This window comes from Tasmannia lanceolata, unplaced genomic scaffold (genome assembly GCF_043159265.1).
Source record: "Tasmannia lanceolata isolate RefF3 unplaced genomic scaffold, GAP_Taslan_0.1 ptg000023l, whole genome shotgun sequence".
NCBI classification, from domain to species: domain Eukaryota; kingdom Viridiplantae; phylum Streptophyta; class Magnoliopsida; order Canellales; family Winteraceae; genus Tasmannia; species Tasmannia lanceolata.
In genome coordinates this window covers 2061371-2079239 of record NW_027518700.1, presented here as the reverse complement: position 1 = coordinate 2079239, position 17869 = coordinate 2061371, and the positions used below count along the sequence as shown (strand labels likewise).

Here is a 17869-nt window from a genome sequence, read left to right as displayed (position 1 = left end):
TGTCATTAACTATATAAAGAGAAGAAGAAGAGAGGAGTGTTAAATCCAAAGACTCTACTAAGATTTATTTTTTTGGTTTTGCCAAATTGTTTGGTGGGGGGAAAAAGAGTTATGTGAAGTACACTGCTAGAGGGATTCTAATACTACAAGGATTCTTGTAGTAGGTTTTCTTTTGGTAGGGAGTTTTTTATAGTTAAGTTGGATTTTGTTTCTTAGTGTGGTAGGATTTGGTCTCCTATATTCCAGTGCTGGTTGAGTTGATAGGGTTTTAATTTTTATTTTAATAAATATGTGGCATGATCAACCCCTCACTGAAAGAAAGCATGATCTCTCTCTCTCTCTCTCTCTCTCTCTCTCTCTCTCTCTCTCTCTCTCTCGTGGAATCAAGGATTATGTGCAAATTGTGAGCTTTTATCGTGACATGTGAGCAGACAAGAGAGAGAGAGAGACATTGCAAATTGTGAGCCCGGAGCGGATAAAGGAGAGACAAGGCAAATTGTGAGCTTTTATCATGACACGTGAGCAGACAAGAAAGTAACCTTCTACCGGTTTGACTTGGAACATGCTACCAAACAAACCCTCTTAAGAATTAGGGAAAATGAAATTAGGTGTTACGACATCCTAATGGAACGCTGGGTATTTTCATGCTGTGCATTGCTTCAATATGACTGAATTATATTATGTGTAATTTGACAAGCTGGAAGAAGTGCAGATCGGAGAAGAGATCGGAGAAGCCTCTTTCATGATCTCAACTTTCATCTGAAGGGTCCCACTTACAGATGGGCCATAGCCGATTAATCCTTCATCTGGTGATCCCAACCCATTGATTAATCCTTCAAAGCGTGCTATTTTCCTCTATGTCCAATTTGTTACACTTAAGTTCCATCATTGATTAGAATGCAAAATTACTACTATCACCATTAATTTGGAAAACCTATAAAATTAACAAAATTGATTTTGGCAAGCACATAATCTTAAAATAAACTGCCAAAAGACGAAATTCAAGAACACTCTCTTCTCTTTCTACCTCTCCCTATTTGAAGAAATTTGACCACATCCCTGTCTCTTTCTTTCCTTCTCCAAAATGACAAAAGCTTTGAGAACTGCAAAAACATGAAAATAAAAATAAAAATGGAAGATAGTAAAATTATCTTTAAAATGACCATAGATTAAACAGAAAATGTTCTTGTTATAAACAGTGATTTGCACTTAATGATTGGATTTCCATCATTAGTGATATCTGAATCAATGGCTCACATATCCTCCCCCAAATAAACAAATAACTTATTTTTTTTGGATATGTGAGCTGGGGTTTGACAGGTTCCCTACTGGTTTATTAGATAAAAAAAAAGATGTTGCATTCGTGGGTACAAGACATCATCCCTAACTCGGAACACCTGAGAGAGGGGGATCCAAAAATTCAGGATAGACAAAAGCAAAACACTAAACTTAAGAGATCAAACTGCTCGATCAATACTCTCGAATTACATAATTAGCTAGCTTAATGGAACATGTTGGGATCTTTGGACAAGAAAACTAACTTAATTTTTGAACAAGAGAAACAAAACGGGGTGCAACTTTCATTTCCTATTTGCTAGGGACCATGGCAGAAGGCACCTCGATTATAATGAAATCTTATATTTCAGTATGCATCAAATCACGTTTGATGTACCATCTTGGCGGCACTTTACGGTCGGCCATCATGAAAAGAGTCTCTCTCTCATACACGCAAACAATTCAATAATAATGTACCTTATAATCTTCTCCACACCTAATAGGCTTCAAAGTCTGAATTTCCAATAAGTCCTCCATGGTCTCCTCCCCAAAATTAGAGAAATCCTCTTCTCTATCTTCCCACTTCTCTTCCTCCTCCTCCTCCTCCTCGGATTCATTGTCGAATGGAACCTCCAAGCAATCAAGCTCGACACACTCGGGCACATTTTCGATAGGAACATCAACATGATTCAATGGGTCGTCGTAGACCAAGACATAGATCAAGAAATGCTTCGTTACAGATATAATAGGAATTCGGCTGAGAGCCGCGATGAAAACAAAGGTTGATGTGAGAATGCAAATGATGGGCAAGAAGAAAAAGAAAGATAAGAAGAAAAGGAAGATAAGAGAAAAGAAAAGAGAAGGGAGGAGCAGAAGAAGGATTGCAGACAGCTTACATGCCTGCAATAAGATTGATGTGCCTGAAGGCATGAGAATTCAAAGGATTTGTGAAATGGGTATTGGATTTTCAGAGCTTTCAAGCAATTTGATGATTGAAAAACCATTTTATTAAACTTTTTTTACTAATCCAATTCTTTCTTTTTATGGGTTTGATACGTGGAGACAAAAGAGAGGGAATGAGTTAAAATGTGGTAGGTTTTATTCACACGTAGATTAGCTAAATTTGGAAAAGTCGAGGGTTTATCCACATACACGTTGCACCCTGTCACCAATTCAACTCAGCAACTCAGGGCCCTATCATGCAGGGGGAGTGAAAATATCATCGCCTTTTATTAAGTGTTTAAACAAAACTAAAATATCCCCACCAAGAAGATAAACTATAATATTGTTGGTTTGGTTCATACTGAAATATAAGATTTCTTTATAATCGAGGTGTATATGGAATTTATTCCAGAAAGATGATATTGGAGATGTTAATTCAATTGGAGATTTATTTGGGTAGTTTAATGAAGAAAAAGAAGGGTGCAGCTTATTGGTGAACTTGATTTCGATCTCCAAAAAAAAAGAAAAAAAAGCGTATTATTGTTATAATTTTGTGTATTATTTCGTGTAGGCTTGAGATTTTGCTAAAAAATGAATTACAATCTACTTGAACCCGACCTGATTTTAAGGTAAAAGCTCAACCTGAAATCCCGAAAATTAACCTTAGTTGCACCCCCTAATTCCCTCTTATTATGGCCTATTAAGAGTAAGTTGGGAATTGTAAAAGCCTTTTAAATCAAATTAGAAAAGTGAAAGAGGATGGAGAGGGTCATTATCGAAACAAGGACTGTGGATTTCATTTTCTTAAATTGTCATTAAGGCCAGTTTGGATACCTCATATATTGTATTTGGATTTAGAATTGAGTTTTGAATACAAAATGAATAGATCCGGCAGCTCATGTTGAGGGAGAGAGGGAGAGAGAGAGAGAGGAAAGGGGGTACTTCTTATTGGAGGGGAGAGGTTGAGGAGCAAAGAGGGTGAAGGAAACTGCCAGATCGTGGATTTCTCATTTCTTATTTGCATAGCTTATTTGGAAATCTGATTTTTTTCACTGTCAGCAGCTAAATTGGAAATCCAAAATTTCATTGGATCCAAATTACAATTCAAAAAGGGCTGCAAACGTGATGAATCCAAATCAAAATCTTCTTTGCATCTAAACGGGCCCTAAAGGAAGTCAGAAAATGTAATAAAAATTACGGACGAATGATAGAATGAAGGGCGTCCTTGCAAAATAGCTTCAAGGGCGCTCTTATTGGTTGATTTCTCCAAAGCCAACGCGGGTTTCACTTTTTTAGGCGCTATCCACCTTTTTCGGCGCCATACTTTGAAGAAATTAACCAATAGAGGCGCCCTTGAAGCTGATTTTTGCAAGGGCACCCTTCATTCTAGCATTTCTCAAAATTAGGTTAGCCTATTTATCGGGATACGTCCACCCTCAATTAGTGTAAAAACGAGTTGTCATAATCATGGTTTAAAATTTCGACTGAAATCCGAAATTTCGGACCAAAATTTCGGATTTCGGTGGAGACCGACACCAAAATTGACCAAAACCGAAATGGTCATTTATTTCGGTCAAAATTTCGGTAATTTCGGCCGAAATTTAATATTAAATAAAATATTCATTTCGTGTTTTGTACCAAAATTTTCAAGTACCGAAACCGAAATTTTAAACCTTGGTCGTAATTCAAAAATACGCTAGAAGAGGGTGGCTCGGGGAAGTAAATCGGGAGAATAAATCACTTCCCCGTGAGCTGATATTTCCACCCTTTTCTTGCATTGACCCTTATACCCCTCGTTACATTCACAAAAAGACAAAGAAAGTAGGTGAAAATACTAGGAAGGGGGGTGGAGAAACTATTTTTCGGCGAAGAGAAAAAGTAGAAAAAAAAGCACTCCACAATCCCCACATTTCGTCACGTGAAGCCGCGCGCCATCCACGTGATTATACCGCGTCTCTCTCTCTTGAGAATTTCTAACATGAGCCGGGTGTGGAACGGATTAAGGGAGATTTTAAATGGTGTAAGCCCTTACAGTCCCGTATTTTTAAAAAAGTACTGATTTTTTTTGGCACAACCTATTTACATTATGGCCCATAACATGGATGGTTTGGATCATCCTATAGTGTGGTCCGTACAGTACTTTCTGAAAAATATGGTATGTACAGTACTTTTGATCCTAGCCCTCTTATCTAGAGGTTTCCATAATATGCAGTTCCTCTATAGATCGGAGGGTTGGGATCATCCTATAGAAATGATTTTTTGGGCACAACCTATTTATATTATGGAGTTTTTATATGGTGGCCAACCGTCCAAATCAGAAGGGCAGGGTGTCAAAACCCTACGCTTTGATTTTTTATCATGGTCAAACCACCTTTTTGGACTTCCCACTTGATCAAAAATCAAGGGGTAGGGTTTTGACACTCTGCCCCTTCTAATTTAGACGGTCGGCCACCATATAAATTCTCTATATTATGACCCATGGAAGGTTTGGTTCATCCGTTCAGTGCTTTTGAAAAAATACGGGACTCTAAGTGCTTACCCCATATAAAATTTCCGGATAAAGGACTCCCGCAAAACCCGAGTTACTATGGTGAACGGCCTTATAGCCAATTATTTTTCATTATTTTTAGGAAGTACGTAAGGACCACACCATAGGATGATCCAAACCGTCCATAAGATGGGTAGGTTGTGCCCCAAAAATCATTTCCATAGGTTGATCGGAACCATCCGATCTACAGAGGGTTAGGATCAACCCTCTAATGTGCAGTCCCTCTATAGATCAGAGGTTAGGAAATGATTTTTGGGCCACAACCCATCTAATGGACGGTTTGGATCATCCTATAGTGTGGGAAAATAATGGACAATAAGGCCTTTCATTCATAATATAAAAACTCGGTTCCCAAACCATGGTTTTAAATTTCGGATTTCGGTGGGGACCGAAACTGAAATTTGCCGAAATTCCGGATTTCGCCCTTTACCAAAATTTGACCGGAATTTCGGCCCAAAATTCGTAATAGTTACCGAAGCCGAAATTTAAAACCTTGTCCCAGCCTCCCAGGGACCCATAGCCAAAACTAAAATGCACCTACAATCCAATTTTTTAAGCCGCTCCGTGGCGCAGGTTTATAAGCGTCACCCATTAGGCGCATGTTAGCAAAACGAAACAAGCAGGTTTATAAGCGTTACCCATTAGGATTTGATTAAACCCTCGTCCTCGTAAGGCTATTGTTACCTTTTTTGCAGAGAAATTACTAATTGGGGCAACTTCAGCTCTGTACTATCCTTCAAGTTGGTGAATTATTTGCTCATATTTTTTTTTCTCTCTTTGTGTGCCCTTTTTCTTGGGTTTGAATTGTAGGGTTTCTGTGTTTTTTATTTTACTCAGGCAAAAACCCACATAGAACATTCTGGCTTTCATGGAGATGATGAAATCTATGAAGGGTTTTACTGAAGAAGAAGATGATGATGATGAAGAGTACGTTAAGAAAGAGGGTTCTTCCCAAAGAGGTATTATTGCTTTGGTTATGCATACCCAATACGTTAGTAGAAACATGCAAAGGAAATCTAACGTACGCCGATCAATGATCGGCGCATGTTAGAGGGCCCTCTATCCATTTTTTTTTTAACTTTCAGTTTCTGGGTTTCTTGAATTTGGGCCACGTGGTGGGTTTGATGGATTATGTATATGCTTTGTAATTTCTAGTATTTTCCTTTTTTATTTATAATTTATTTTGTCAATGTCTGGTTCTTTATTAGATTCTGATAATATTCATGGGGTCAATAGATTCTGATTTTGCTAAATTCTGTTAATATGTAAAAAGAAGTACAAGAGGGGGACAATAGCACCTTAGCTCCAAACCCAAGAGAAAGCTAGACTAGACTTACAAAAAATGCTTATATTTTGAGTTATTGCAGGGGATTTTGGGGTAGATGTGGAGGGCAAGGGCGATCAAAGGGCTCTCACTCCTCGATCAAAGCATTCTGCGACTGAGCAGAGGAGGAGGAGCAAAATCAATGACAGGCAAGTTTTATGGTGGTCATTTTGTTGGGTTAGTTCTAATTCAGTTTGATGTGGGCATGAATACTTAGAAAAATGTTTTAATATGTTATTTTCTATTGGATTGGTGATTTAACATTATCTGTAATCAGATTACTGAATAAATTTTCAAGTTTCACATATTTAATTTGGTATTCACAACTGTCTACAGAAGCTAGATATTCTAGATTTTAGACTGTTATATTGTGATGATTTATGAATCTGTTTCTTAAGGTTTTGTTTTCTGTGTTTAATTCTAGCCCCTCTCGTCTAAATTCACTTTTTATTGGACGGCCCGTAAATATCATTTCTATAGTTTTTACTCCGCACGGATGAAAAAAACTTATCTGATGCTAATATTTTCTTTTGGGATCTTCAGATGTGTTGCGACGTGGGGTTTGAGATTTTACTGGATTGGAGTATTTGAGTATTTTATGGTAATCAAATATTGCTAAAATTCTCATCTTGGAGTGGTCCAACACCAACTATGTTTTGAAAACCACCCAATAACAACCTGCAATTTCAATGGCAAAGTAAAATGAAACGGTCAAACACAAGCAAACACATGAAGACACAAAAATATACGTAGTTCGGCATAAAGCCTACATCCATGGCAGAGGTGACGAGAAAATTTACTATAGGAACTGGAGATTACAAGAGAAAATCGGTATCTCTCACCAAACTTATTAAGAAACGCTTATACACCTTTTCTCCCTTTTGAGATGTCAACTTTCTTCTAAAACAAGAATGCGAAAATCAGCCCTAAATCCCCTTGTACAAAGCGGGTAAAAAACAAGCTTATCCGAACTGGGTCACACACAATAGGTTGAATTCAAGACACCCAACTGAACAAACTGTGTGCTTATGCTTGATATCACTTTCCCCTGCAATTATTATTATTACTATCACTGCTGCTGCTGTCCCTATATGTATATATAAAATATTATTTATTTATATTTTTAAGTGAACAATCCACTTTTAGATATTTTCAATAGCACACCAGTAAATGTGTTACGAATCTGATATGACATCATGTATATTGAAATTTTTGCGTCCTCATGTATCCATACATAATGTTGATTCAGAAGTCCTGCCCAAGTTATTAGTTTCTGATATTTGTAAAAAGATGCTATTAGTTTTAATTAAGAATTTTGTGAAAGAAGAAAGTTTGAATAATAAAACTTACCACATAACTCTGTATACCCATGATTCTTTTCTTTCCGGGTAAGCACTTTTAGTCCAATACCAGTGGCAAGTCATTTTAGAACCAAGACTCAACAGGTTCAGAACTCAGGCTTGGAACTCATCGGAGTTCGTTCGTTTGGCTGGGATCTAGCTGTCAAATCTCAATATCATTTTCTAGGCTTCTGAGAATAATTGCCCAAGATGATAATGGATAGTGAATTGGCCGATTTTTTTCATAAATGCAGCCCTTTTCATGACATGTAACCTTTTTGGTGTCGGCTCATATTTCTCTAACATCTTTCTGATGTTCAGGTAAAACATTTTTTCTAATTTTAGCCACCTCTTTCACCCTCCCACCACTCAAGTGTCCGTTATCCATCCAAAATCCAAAAATGAAATCACAATTACTTTTTATCCGCTCTTCTTGAAGACCTGATGGGCTCTATGCTCGTCATGCAGGTTCCAAATATTGAGAGAACTAATACCAAATAGTGATCAGAAGAGAGATAAGGCATCGCTCCTTCTAGAGGTACATCGTATAATCTTAATTGTATCTGCTATTTGCCTCATTCTTTAACAATGCCAAATTCTCATTCTTGATAAATTATCCATCTCTCTATACAGGTCATTGAATACATCCAAGTTTTGCAAGAGAAGCTAGACAAGTACGATGCAGCATTCCCTGGATTGAATCCGGATAGCATGACATTGATGCCATGGGTAAAAAACTATTAGCTTGCTTTAAACATTGTTTGATAACTAGCATACTTGTTGGTGGCATCATAATTACTACACCTTTTATTGCATGCATTTTGGGCATGTTATGTGTCTGTGAGATTTGGCTGGATCTGTATGCCTCTGCATGCATGGGCAAGCACCTGCATATCCCAATATATAGATAAGATAATATTTTGTCATTCCTTGAAAGGAATATTGGGGAAATTCTCCACCCTTGATGAAGTAGGCTTGTATATGATCCGTGATTCGAGTGCCTACATGGATACAAGGTGTCCGACACGGCAACCCTTAAACGAGTGATTTCATATTTGGATTAAGTATATCTTACGATTAAGTAACCGTAAGTGTAAAACATACATGATAATCAAATAACAATGCATTCTTGAGTCTAATCTAGTTCTCTTTAGTCTCCAATATGTAGCGGAAAAAATAAACACAATTTCACTTGGCATGATATAAAAATGTGTCGACGCATCCACATTAAATTTGACACTTCTAGCAGTACATTTACAAGTGTCGAGTGTCATTTCATGTTGACGCACGTGCCACTGTCGAGACATGTCCACATGCATGCTAGCAGTAAATTCAAAATGTTGGCTAAATCATAGGGGCTTGGAATGGATTGTTTTGTGTGCAGTCACCAGTGCAATTAGTGGATTCTGACCTTCTCTTAAGCTGTTAAATCATTTTTTAACGAAAGTCCATATTACATTTCTCATTTTCCAATTAATGTTGGTGTAGTATTATATTGGTAAGGTTGAGTTCGGTGGTTTGCGTGGGGTCAAAAGGTTTTGCTATTTTTTTTTGCCATGAATATTTCGTTTTCGTTTCCCACTAAGGAGCTTACCTACTACAAAAGGCGAATGGGATACAAGTTATTCTCGGAAATATAAAAATAAAAATACTGATATTATATTCAACACAAGGTCAGTACTCAGTAGAGGTTTCTGAGTATCGTTTTAGTTTTTGTCATTTCTCCGGAATATCTCTACCATGGTAGTTTCTTTCCATAAAAATTTGATTTGTCCAACCACTTTGCTAATTTGATTATATATTGGCTATTTTATTTAAATCACAAGTACTTCGATCATTTCAAAATGTTTATCATGTCCATGAAATTTCATTTGAGGATTTTGAAAATTAAAAACTAGGAACTGGCTTGCATCGGTGTCAGGAATTTCTTATACCCAAAATACTCTTCTAAGAGAATTTAATCGACCGTTATTTTTCTGAAGCAGAAACACAGCCAAGGTCCAGGAGAGAGCATAGCCGACCATTCTCGAGCCATGAAGAATGGCTCTGGTCCAGGGTTGATATTTGCTGGGAAGTTTGACGATAATAACATGGCCGTCTCCCCAACAATGCTTGTGAACATGCAGAATCCTTTAGAATCTGACATGAGCACGGGTGTTCCTTACAATTCCATGGATCACCGCACAGGTTTGGCAAGTAAGGCTCCATCAATTCCTTTGCAGCAAAACATGTACCCATCTCTGGTTGGAAGGGGTAGTGGACCCACCCAATATCCGCAGAGACCGATGTCAGATGCCGAAAACATGGCATGCCAGCCTCAATCTCAGTTATGGCAGAGGCCGTGCTCGGATGACAGTAATATGCTTACCCAACAAGAGGAGCTTACAATTGAAGGGGGCACAATTCGTATGTCCAATGTCTATTCTCAAGGGTGTGTTCATGTTTCCCACAGTTTTATCTTCTTATTTGTTTATATTTTTACAGCAACTATAGCATTTCCTTGTTTTGAATTTGATATACAACTTATGAAAATTGGTAGCCTCTTTGCATTTTCTTTAACAGACTCTTTGCTGTGGTTTTGTTCTCCTCAAAGCTGTTTTTTCAACAGTATTAAATCTGGAGTGATCAATTTGTGCCTGTTCAAGAGAATTAAGAATGATGCAGTTCTAATTCTTTTATTATTAGAATACATAATGAGAGGGATTGAGCCTCTAGCTCAATGGTCAAGGCTTTGTTCTTTGACCTAGAGGTTGGGGGTTCAATCCCAGCTTAGCTACCCAAAAAAAAAAAGAATACCAAATGAAATCACAGTGCAAAATCAGAAATAACCTTTCTGATAGCTAGTTGTCAACTTCAAATCCCTTCACTTATTTATGTCTGACCAAAAATTACTTTTTGAGTCTGAGAGCAACTTGAAATTTTATTCAAAGTTTCACTTGGTGCCATTTCATGGGATGCAAGTGGTGGCTACAGTAGTAATTTGGCTGGCATCTGGAAAAAATATACCACAATTTATTGCTCTAACATGATTGAACATTTGGCAACTTGTGAAGAACTGGAAAAAAAAAACTATGCACTGATGGGTATGCAAGTCAGCATACTTGGCGCAATATTGGTGAAGTTGTTGTACATGTTGCATCAACAAAGAGATGTTGTGGTTGTATATTTGTTATAGTTCAGTATACCAAACCTCATTTGTCAAATCCAGTCATTTCCTGTTATTGGTTATTGGAAAGTATACTATTAAGACTGCATTTGTTTGTGTTTGTGTGCTTGTGCATTGAGTTGGAATGGTCTAACCATACTCTCTCTCATTTGGAAACTCTGGGTGGGGGGGTGAGAGATTTTTTTTCCTCAGTTTGTTATTGTAGGAGTCTTTCTTTGGAATCACATGAATTTTGGGCTGGTGAGAGATTTTTTTCCTCAGTTTGTTATAGTAGGAGTCTTCTTTGGAATCACATGAATTTTGGGCTGATGATAAAATGCCAATGTGGGCAACAGGTTATTGAGTTCTCTTGCTGATGCACTGCAGAGCTCAGGCATAGATCTGTCACAAGCCAACATCTCTGTTCAGATTGATCTTGGTAAGCGAGCAACTAGTAGTAGACCGATCACTACCACGGCCTGTGCCAAGGTACGTAACTACCTACATTGGGTTAACTTACCCTGTTACTAATTTTTAAACTCTCTCATTTCTCGGGAACATAAGTCAATAAAAGTTCGAAAGCAAAACCATGGATTGCACTGATGGCTTGGAAACAAAGCCATGATCAAACTGCCAACCTGAAAACAGAACTGCCTAGGTACCTGGATGAAAGTATAGCTCAATTTTTTCGCCTATGAGCAAAGCCTTTTTATGTTTTAATTGCGGCATTTGCAGGGATGATTTCCATTGTACTGCGGCAAAAGCCAATCCTAAGAAATTTGTCATTTTAAACCTGGTTTTGTATTTTGGCCCGTTGGTTTGGTCTAGTGGAACAAATCCTAATGCACTTACATCTTTTCTCTTGCTTTGCAATATAGGATCACGAGGACCCTTCATCTAGGAATCGGGCAATGGGGCACTCAAGGGTGGCAAGTAGTAGTGAGGACTCTGACCATGCTCACAAGAGGTTCAAGATGGTTAACACCTAGTATTTTATCCTCCTTTTTCCCTTTTTCCCTTTGTTCATGCCTGGTTTATATAAACTGACCTTTCGGTGTACATGTTGTGTTTTACGGTTTGGCTGGTCTCCCAAACCATTAGGTATTCTTTGATTCGTATTTGGATACTCTCTGCAGACGCTTCCATGTAAATTTGAGAAGCCCCTTTTCTCTTCAAAGGCTTCTTTTCATATATGACAAGTTTCATTTAGTTTCTTTCTCCTTATTTGTTTGTAACAGAATTTCATAGCTGTAAGGGGCTCCTCTTTTTTACTAACGCCTTGTTGTCTGTGCTGAATTCGGAACTTTGGAGTTGCTAAATAGATAATACTCTCTATCAATAGAGCTAGATGAGCTGGGGATGCAACTTGGGTCAGGCTCAATCAGAACCTGGTGTTTTCAACCCGATTTCAACTCGGCTTGGCATTTCCTCGGGTTTGGTTGGGTTACGGTTGAGGCCTTGGGCAACCTGACCTGACCCTTCCTCTAATTTTATTGTGATATTTATAATCTTATGGCTATGTTTTTCTTCATGCTAGGCCAACCTGAATCCAAACCCTACCCAATTTGGAAAAAACGGGTTAGACAGGTTGGGTTAGGGGTTTTTTTTAATGGCCATGACAGCTCTGGTTAGGGTAGAGAGATTTAGAGGTGGGTTTTTGACCCTCTTTGACACTCGCCCATCCTAACTTGAGCCTCAGGTCGAAGAGGGTCAACCCTAACTCAAGGTTAAGTAGGGTAAACAATCAATTAACTTAGGCCAGTCAGATAGATCGTATTGTAGGTTTAGTTTTGGGGCTAATACACATTGGTTGATCACCAGAACAATAGCCACGGTCACCTTAAAATGTGCTATGTATTCAATGGAGATAGCATGTTCCACCCTTCCATGAAGTACACATTCCATGGCATGTTCTTTACTGCACTGTGAACAGCTTACATTGCACTCTTTAACCTTTCTCAGCAGCGATTTTGTCCATTTTTTTCATCATGGAGAACGAAAAAAACTTGAAAAATACCAGAGAATGGCGGTCACCAAACCCAACTCGTTTCTCCACATGATTTTGTTATGCTAATTTCACCCACTCTGGAAATCAGAAAATGAGAATTTGTTGAAGTACTCATTCTTTGCCAGAGAAAGACTTTCGGTTATTCATTCAGACTTAAAATCAGATCATTAGAACATTAATTTATTATTCCATTGCCGAATCTATTGATGTTCAATTCAATCTGCAAAGCTTCAACTGAAGGAACATCCATAATCCCATATAATTACCCAAATCACATATGAAGTTTATTCCATCAAAACTTAAAATTTCAATGGGCAGTGAGATTTATCAAACAAGAAGATAGAAACTATTCAAGTGACCCAATGACGGATTTAGTCCCAATCAACCCAAAATTTGTGCATTCAATCTGGTTTAAGGGATATTCCAATACACGCTTTCAAGGCATTGCATGTGTAGATTATCCGAGGAAAAATCAACATGAAAGGCTATTAAGTAACGCATTCATGTTGATCCCAAGAACACATTCTGTTTGCTGGAATTCAAATCAATAAATCATCTCTAGGGACTTTATACTCATCCTGGATATGGCGCTCCATTATCAGAAGCCAGCTAATAAACAAAGGCAAATGCATCATCAAAAGCTTTTGTGGAAAATGTGCAAGTCACTATAGCAATGAGAAAAGCTTCACATGCTAGGGAAGAAATGATAGAGAGGAATATATTTGCAAATCCTCGATAGATTTGATTGCCGATTCAAGTTATTCGCATTGAGAAAAGGTGTTCTTGGACGAAACCAGATCCCAATTGAATATACTAAAGCTTAATTCAGGCACTCTCTTTCAAGCTCCTTATCCCCCCCCACATGATCTTCTCAATATCTTAACTGACACCTGCAATGGGGTAGAATTCTCTATATTGCAATAGTTTTACCAATAAAGCTAGTAGGGGTCTGCCAAATTCCAGCTTACCTAACAAAGAAAAAAAAAATCATATCGTGTAACCCTTTTGAGTTTCCTAATACTATGCCTAATTCTTTTAGTACAAGGTCAATAAAATTTAGTAGCTAACTCAGATTCTCAAGTTTTCAATCAAGACTGAGTAATGTGCTTTTAAAAACACCAAGTCACCCCCTTCAACTGAACTTAAATCTTGAATGACTTGAAGAAATTTGGTGAATCTGATCAATTTTCTAAATGCTCATAACAAAGATCCTGATTAGATTTACAGAAGCAAACATGCAAGTTTGGTCTGCTGCATACAATGATACTGTCAGTGCTTGTTGTAATTGGATCATGGGAGGATTTGGAAGACATTCTGATTGAAGGAACCAAATTTGACATGGTAAAACCAAGATGAGACACAATTATTTCCAGGTTGAGAAGAATTCTTTATCAATTTGATTCCTGACTTTTATCAACATTCATGATGAAAATTTTCTAAAGGCTTCATTAGCCGACCCCAACTAGTTTGGGACAAAGGCTTAGCTGAGTTGAGTTGAGTTATCCCCGACTTTTATCAGGACTTGGATCCAGGACAGGTACAGCTTAAAAGCAATGATTCGTAGGATTGAGTACCCAAGATATTGTGGTGAAGTTCACAAAATACAGCACATGTCAAAGTATATTGATCTGCGGTGTCATGAACAAAGATTAAGGCACCATCACAGTTTGATTTAGCACAACCTCGTCCTGTTGTTTCCTTTGTTATTGTCTTTTCAACAAAGCATTTGTAGGTAGACTTGAAACGCAGATCAGCCCAAACAAATCCAAACTGCATTTCTAGACTAGTAGGAAATATGGGAGATTGACTCTCACAAGTAACCATTTCCGCACCAAATACTTCTAAATTTGCACCTGGAACCAATTTGATTCTCTAAACCAAGGTTTTGGGTTTCAGTTTCGGTATGTGCTTTGGTCGTGATGGAAATGAAAATGTGACGTTTTCGGATGAAATTTTTGGTAAATGTCCTGTAAAATTATGAAAATGTATGGAAACATATGCAAATGATGGGAATTTAGGATGAAACTCCAGGTAGTGCTAGAACAAGGACAAGTGCACATTGAAAAAGTAGAACACAAGTAAAAAATCACCCATAATGGTCTACCAACATTGAACACCTAGTCATGTGTTTCCGTGCATGTTTGAAAATTTAGTACATATCAATTTTCATATGTAATACATATTAATATTTATACATAATACATAAAGTACATTTCACATGTAATTCATATAAATATATATTTTTTCATATAAATATAATTATGTAACACATATTAGTACAACACACCACTAATACACTTACAATTTTAGTTTCAGTATGCGTTTCAGTTTCAGTATATTTTTCGGTGGGGGATGGAAGGAAAATATTTCGGTCGTATTGTGTTGGTTTTGGTGGAAATTTAGAATTATGCTCTAAAACTATTCATACAATTGGTTCTTGTAGGTTATAACATCAGTTACAGATTGCAAAACCATGCAATTTCCATGTTACATGGATATCAATTGCTCTTTATCAATTGCAGGAAAAACACATGCAGGAAAAAAGAAAAAAAAGCTACACAAAGAAAGGATGTACCTTTGGCAACAACAGTAATTTTTTTTTTTATACAGAAACAATTTTATGAAATAAGAAAGGATAATAAGTGCACTTCAGTTTGTGTGTGTGTGTGTGTGGGGGGTGCCGGGGGGGGGGGGGGGGGGGGGGGTGGGGGGTGGTTGAGGGGCGGGGGGGAGTAAGCAATGGCCCACATAAAATGAGGAGGTAGAAGCTCCTGATTTGGCAAGATGATCAGCCAAGTTGTTTCCGCTTCTAGGAATGAGAGAAAGAGAAAAAACATCACGCAAAGACATATCTTTAATCTCATCCATGAGGTCAGTGATTCTCCACAGAACATCTCTAGTCCCTTTTACCTTGGCTGCGCTTTGTCCTAGTCGGCATTTTGCCCTACAAAGTCAATCAAAACTCCTTTGACTCTCTCAAGTTATGACCATGTCAACCGAGTACTCGACTGCGTTGTGCCGAGTAGACTAGGATTTGCTTTGGCCGCGTTCTGACCCGCATCCACGTTTTGAAACACTAGTCTTGATTAAGGTTGTTCTCACTAATATCTCGATATACCACCTGTCCATGTTCAGATGTCCTATTTTTTCTTCCAAACTGCTAATTTCCTTTCGATTCTTTCTGCTACAGCTTCGCAAAGAGTTGTGGATGTAGCTCCACAACCTAAAGGCAATTCAAGATATGTGACGGGCAGATACTATTTTCTACACACCGCTGCAAATTCCAACACCTCCTCATCCTACATGTTTATATTTCCACTATCAAGCTTTTGGAGAAATTAATCTTTAAGCACAGAATCTTAATCTTAAGCCTGAAGTCACCTCAAGCCATCAGAAAATTCTTTTTGACTTTCAAACTTCCTCCACCCTGTTAAGGAAAATAAGAATATCATCCGCGAACTAAAGATGGAATACGGAAAGTGAATTTCCACACTGTTTGAAACCCTTTTGTTTTTAAAGATACATGGTTTGAAACCTTGAAAAAACCCTTTCTTCCGCTCTCGATATTGTAAGGCTTATGGTTTCAGCTACCAAGATGAACAAGTAGGAAGATAATGGATATCCTTGACGAATTCCTCTATAGCTAGCAGAGAACCTTGTAGGAGTGTCATTCAATATGGCTGAAAACATTGGCAAGGAAATGCATGATTTAATCTGTCTCCTCCATTAAGAATAGTCTTGATTAAGGTTGTTCTCCCAATTTTTTCTTCCAAGCTGCTAATCTACTTTTAATTCTTTCCACTATAAGTTTCCTCAAAGGGTTGTGGATGTTGCTCCATAACCTAAAGATAATTCAAGATACATGATGGGCAGATCCTCTTTTCTACATCCTCTCTCCTCCTCATCCTACATGTTTATTCCCACTATCTAGCTTTTGGAGAAATTTATCTTTAAGCTCGAAATCTTAATCTTTAAGCCTGAAGTCGCCTCAAGCCATCTGAAAATTCTTTTCAAGTTTCTTACTTCCTACACCTTCTCAATGAGGAAAATAAAAATATCATCTGCAAACTAAAGCTGGGATATGAAAAGTGAATTTCTACACGGTTTCAAACCTTAAAAAACCCCTTTCTTCCACTCTCGTTATTATAAGGCTTAGGGCTTCAGCTACCATGATGAACAAGTAGGGAGATACTAGATTTTCTTGATGAATTCTTCTATAGCTCCCAAATAATCCTGTAGGGATGCCATTTGCTATGACTGAAAAAAATTGGAGAGGAAACACATCCTTTAATCTATCTCCTCCTCCATTAAGAATAGTCTTGATTAAGATTGTTGTCTCTAATATCCTGATGTACCACCTATCCATGTTCAGATGTCCTTATTTTAGTAAGCACGTTCATATGTCCTATTGCAGTGATCAAGCACATCGAGCAGATTCAGAGAAATTTCTTATGGGGCTGGGGGAGGAGTGGGTGGGTGGGTGGTGGTGGTGGTGGTGGGGTGTGTGTGTGTGTGTGTGTGTGTGGTGGGGGGGGAGGGGGGAAGTTGAAGGAGCATATAATATGAAAAAAATTCATTTTGTAAGCTCGAAAGATGTATGCAAACCTTAAAATCTGGGGTCTTGGGAATCTGTAACCTAAGGTTGTATAGAGACCGACCTATAGAATCTGAAAGGATGTATGCAGACCGCCAACAAGATGTTTAAAAACTGTATCATCTGAAATAATTTCTCCGAAAAATCACAGCCAGCTAAGACTGATTTTCTGACCAAGGACTCGAGAAAAGACTCAACAAATCTACGTCCAAGAATGGTAGGTCAAGAAATATGTTCACAGGCACATTTATGACTTGGTGAGATTGAGCAATTCCAATGCCATCTCAACACAATATTTGGCTACCAGAAAGAGAAAAAGATCAGGAATTGATACATCAACATAATCTGGACTTTCATTGACGAAAAGGAACGTTTGTAACCAAGCCCCAGGAGGGTCCAAAGTCCAAAAGTTCAAAGCGTAGATGTCCTGCCTCACCACTTAGCTATACCAAGAGTTACATATTTACAGATTGGGAACATATTTTCGCTTTATAAAAGATAATTAGGAATTTAGGTTGTAAAGGAGTAAATTTTATCATCAAGAACTGAGAGAGCTAAATTTTTTTTTTTTTTTGATTGATAAGCTGGGGTTAGGCAGGACCCCAACCAGAGAACAATAAAAAAAGATAAAAGGAAACTACAAGCGAGTGAAAAGGGACCCCGAAGAGTCTAACTCGATACAATGAAGAAGGT

At 37.9% G+C, this 17869-nt stretch overlaps 2 protein-coding genes across 6 annotated transcripts; one reads left to right on the top strand and one right to left on the bottom strand.

Moving 5' to 3' along the window:
- Positions 1–497: 497 nt before the first annotated feature.
- On the bottom strand, positions 498–2288 carry LOC143856785 (uncharacterized). The gene is made up of 2 exons (XM_077367065.1): positions 1753–2288; positions 498–1103 (listed from the first exon to the last, which is right to left on the bottom strand). Exons 1-2 carry the CDS (start codon positions 2203–2205, stop codon positions 1002–1004), a joined length of 555 nt encoding a protein of 184 aa, XP_077223180.1. The 5' UTR covers positions 2206–2288; the 3' UTR covers positions 498–1001.
- A 3027-nt stretch (positions 2289–5315) lies between these two features.
- Positions 5316–11794, top strand: LOC143856304 (transcription factor BIM2-like). 5 transcript variants are annotated; one of them, XR_013238156.1, is made up of 8 exons: positions 5316–5505; positions 5603–5724; positions 6133–6238; positions 7898–7967; positions 8063–8158; positions 9412–9860; positions 10931–11232; positions 11453–11794. XR_013238156.1 is itself a non-coding variant. In XM_077366484.1 (8 exons), exons 2-8 carry the CDS (start codon positions 5634–5636, stop codon positions 11561–11563), a joined length of 1056 nt encoding a protein of 351 aa, XP_077222599.1. In that variant the 5' UTR covers positions 5318–5509; positions 5603–5633; the 3' UTR covers positions 11564–11794. The 5 variants fall into 5 exon arrangements, 3 of the variants coding, with proteins under 3 accessions (XP_077222599.1, XP_077222598.1, XP_077222600.1); XR_013238155.1 differs by having other exon boundaries at positions 11310–11794; XM_077366484.1 differs by having other exon boundaries at positions 5318–5509; positions 10931–11063.
- The last annotated feature ends 6075 nt before the right edge of the window (positions 11795–17869 follow it).

Bases quoted from the DNA above. Each gene is read 5' to 3' on its own strand.
- LOC143856785 (XM_077367065.1), bottom strand. From the start codon at position 2,205: ATGCCTTCAGGCACATCAATCTTATTGCAGGCATGTAAGCTGTCTGCA. The intron at 1,104-1,752 runs GTACATTATTAT...ATGTTTTTGCAG, and splicing joins GGTGTGGAGAAGATTATAAG to TTCTCAAAGCTTTTGTCATT.
- LOC143856304 (XM_077366484.1), top strand. From the start codon at position 5,634: ATGGAGATGATGAAATCTATGAAGGGTTTTACTGAAGAAGAAGATGAT. The intron at 6,239-7,897 runs GCAAGTTTTATG...CTCGTCATGCAG, and splicing joins AGGAGCAAAATCAATGACAG to GTTCCAAATATTGAGAGAAC. The intron at 11,064-11,452 runs GTACGTAACTAC...TTTGCAATATAG, and splicing joins CTACCACGGCCTGTGCCAAG to GATCACGAGGACCCTTCATC.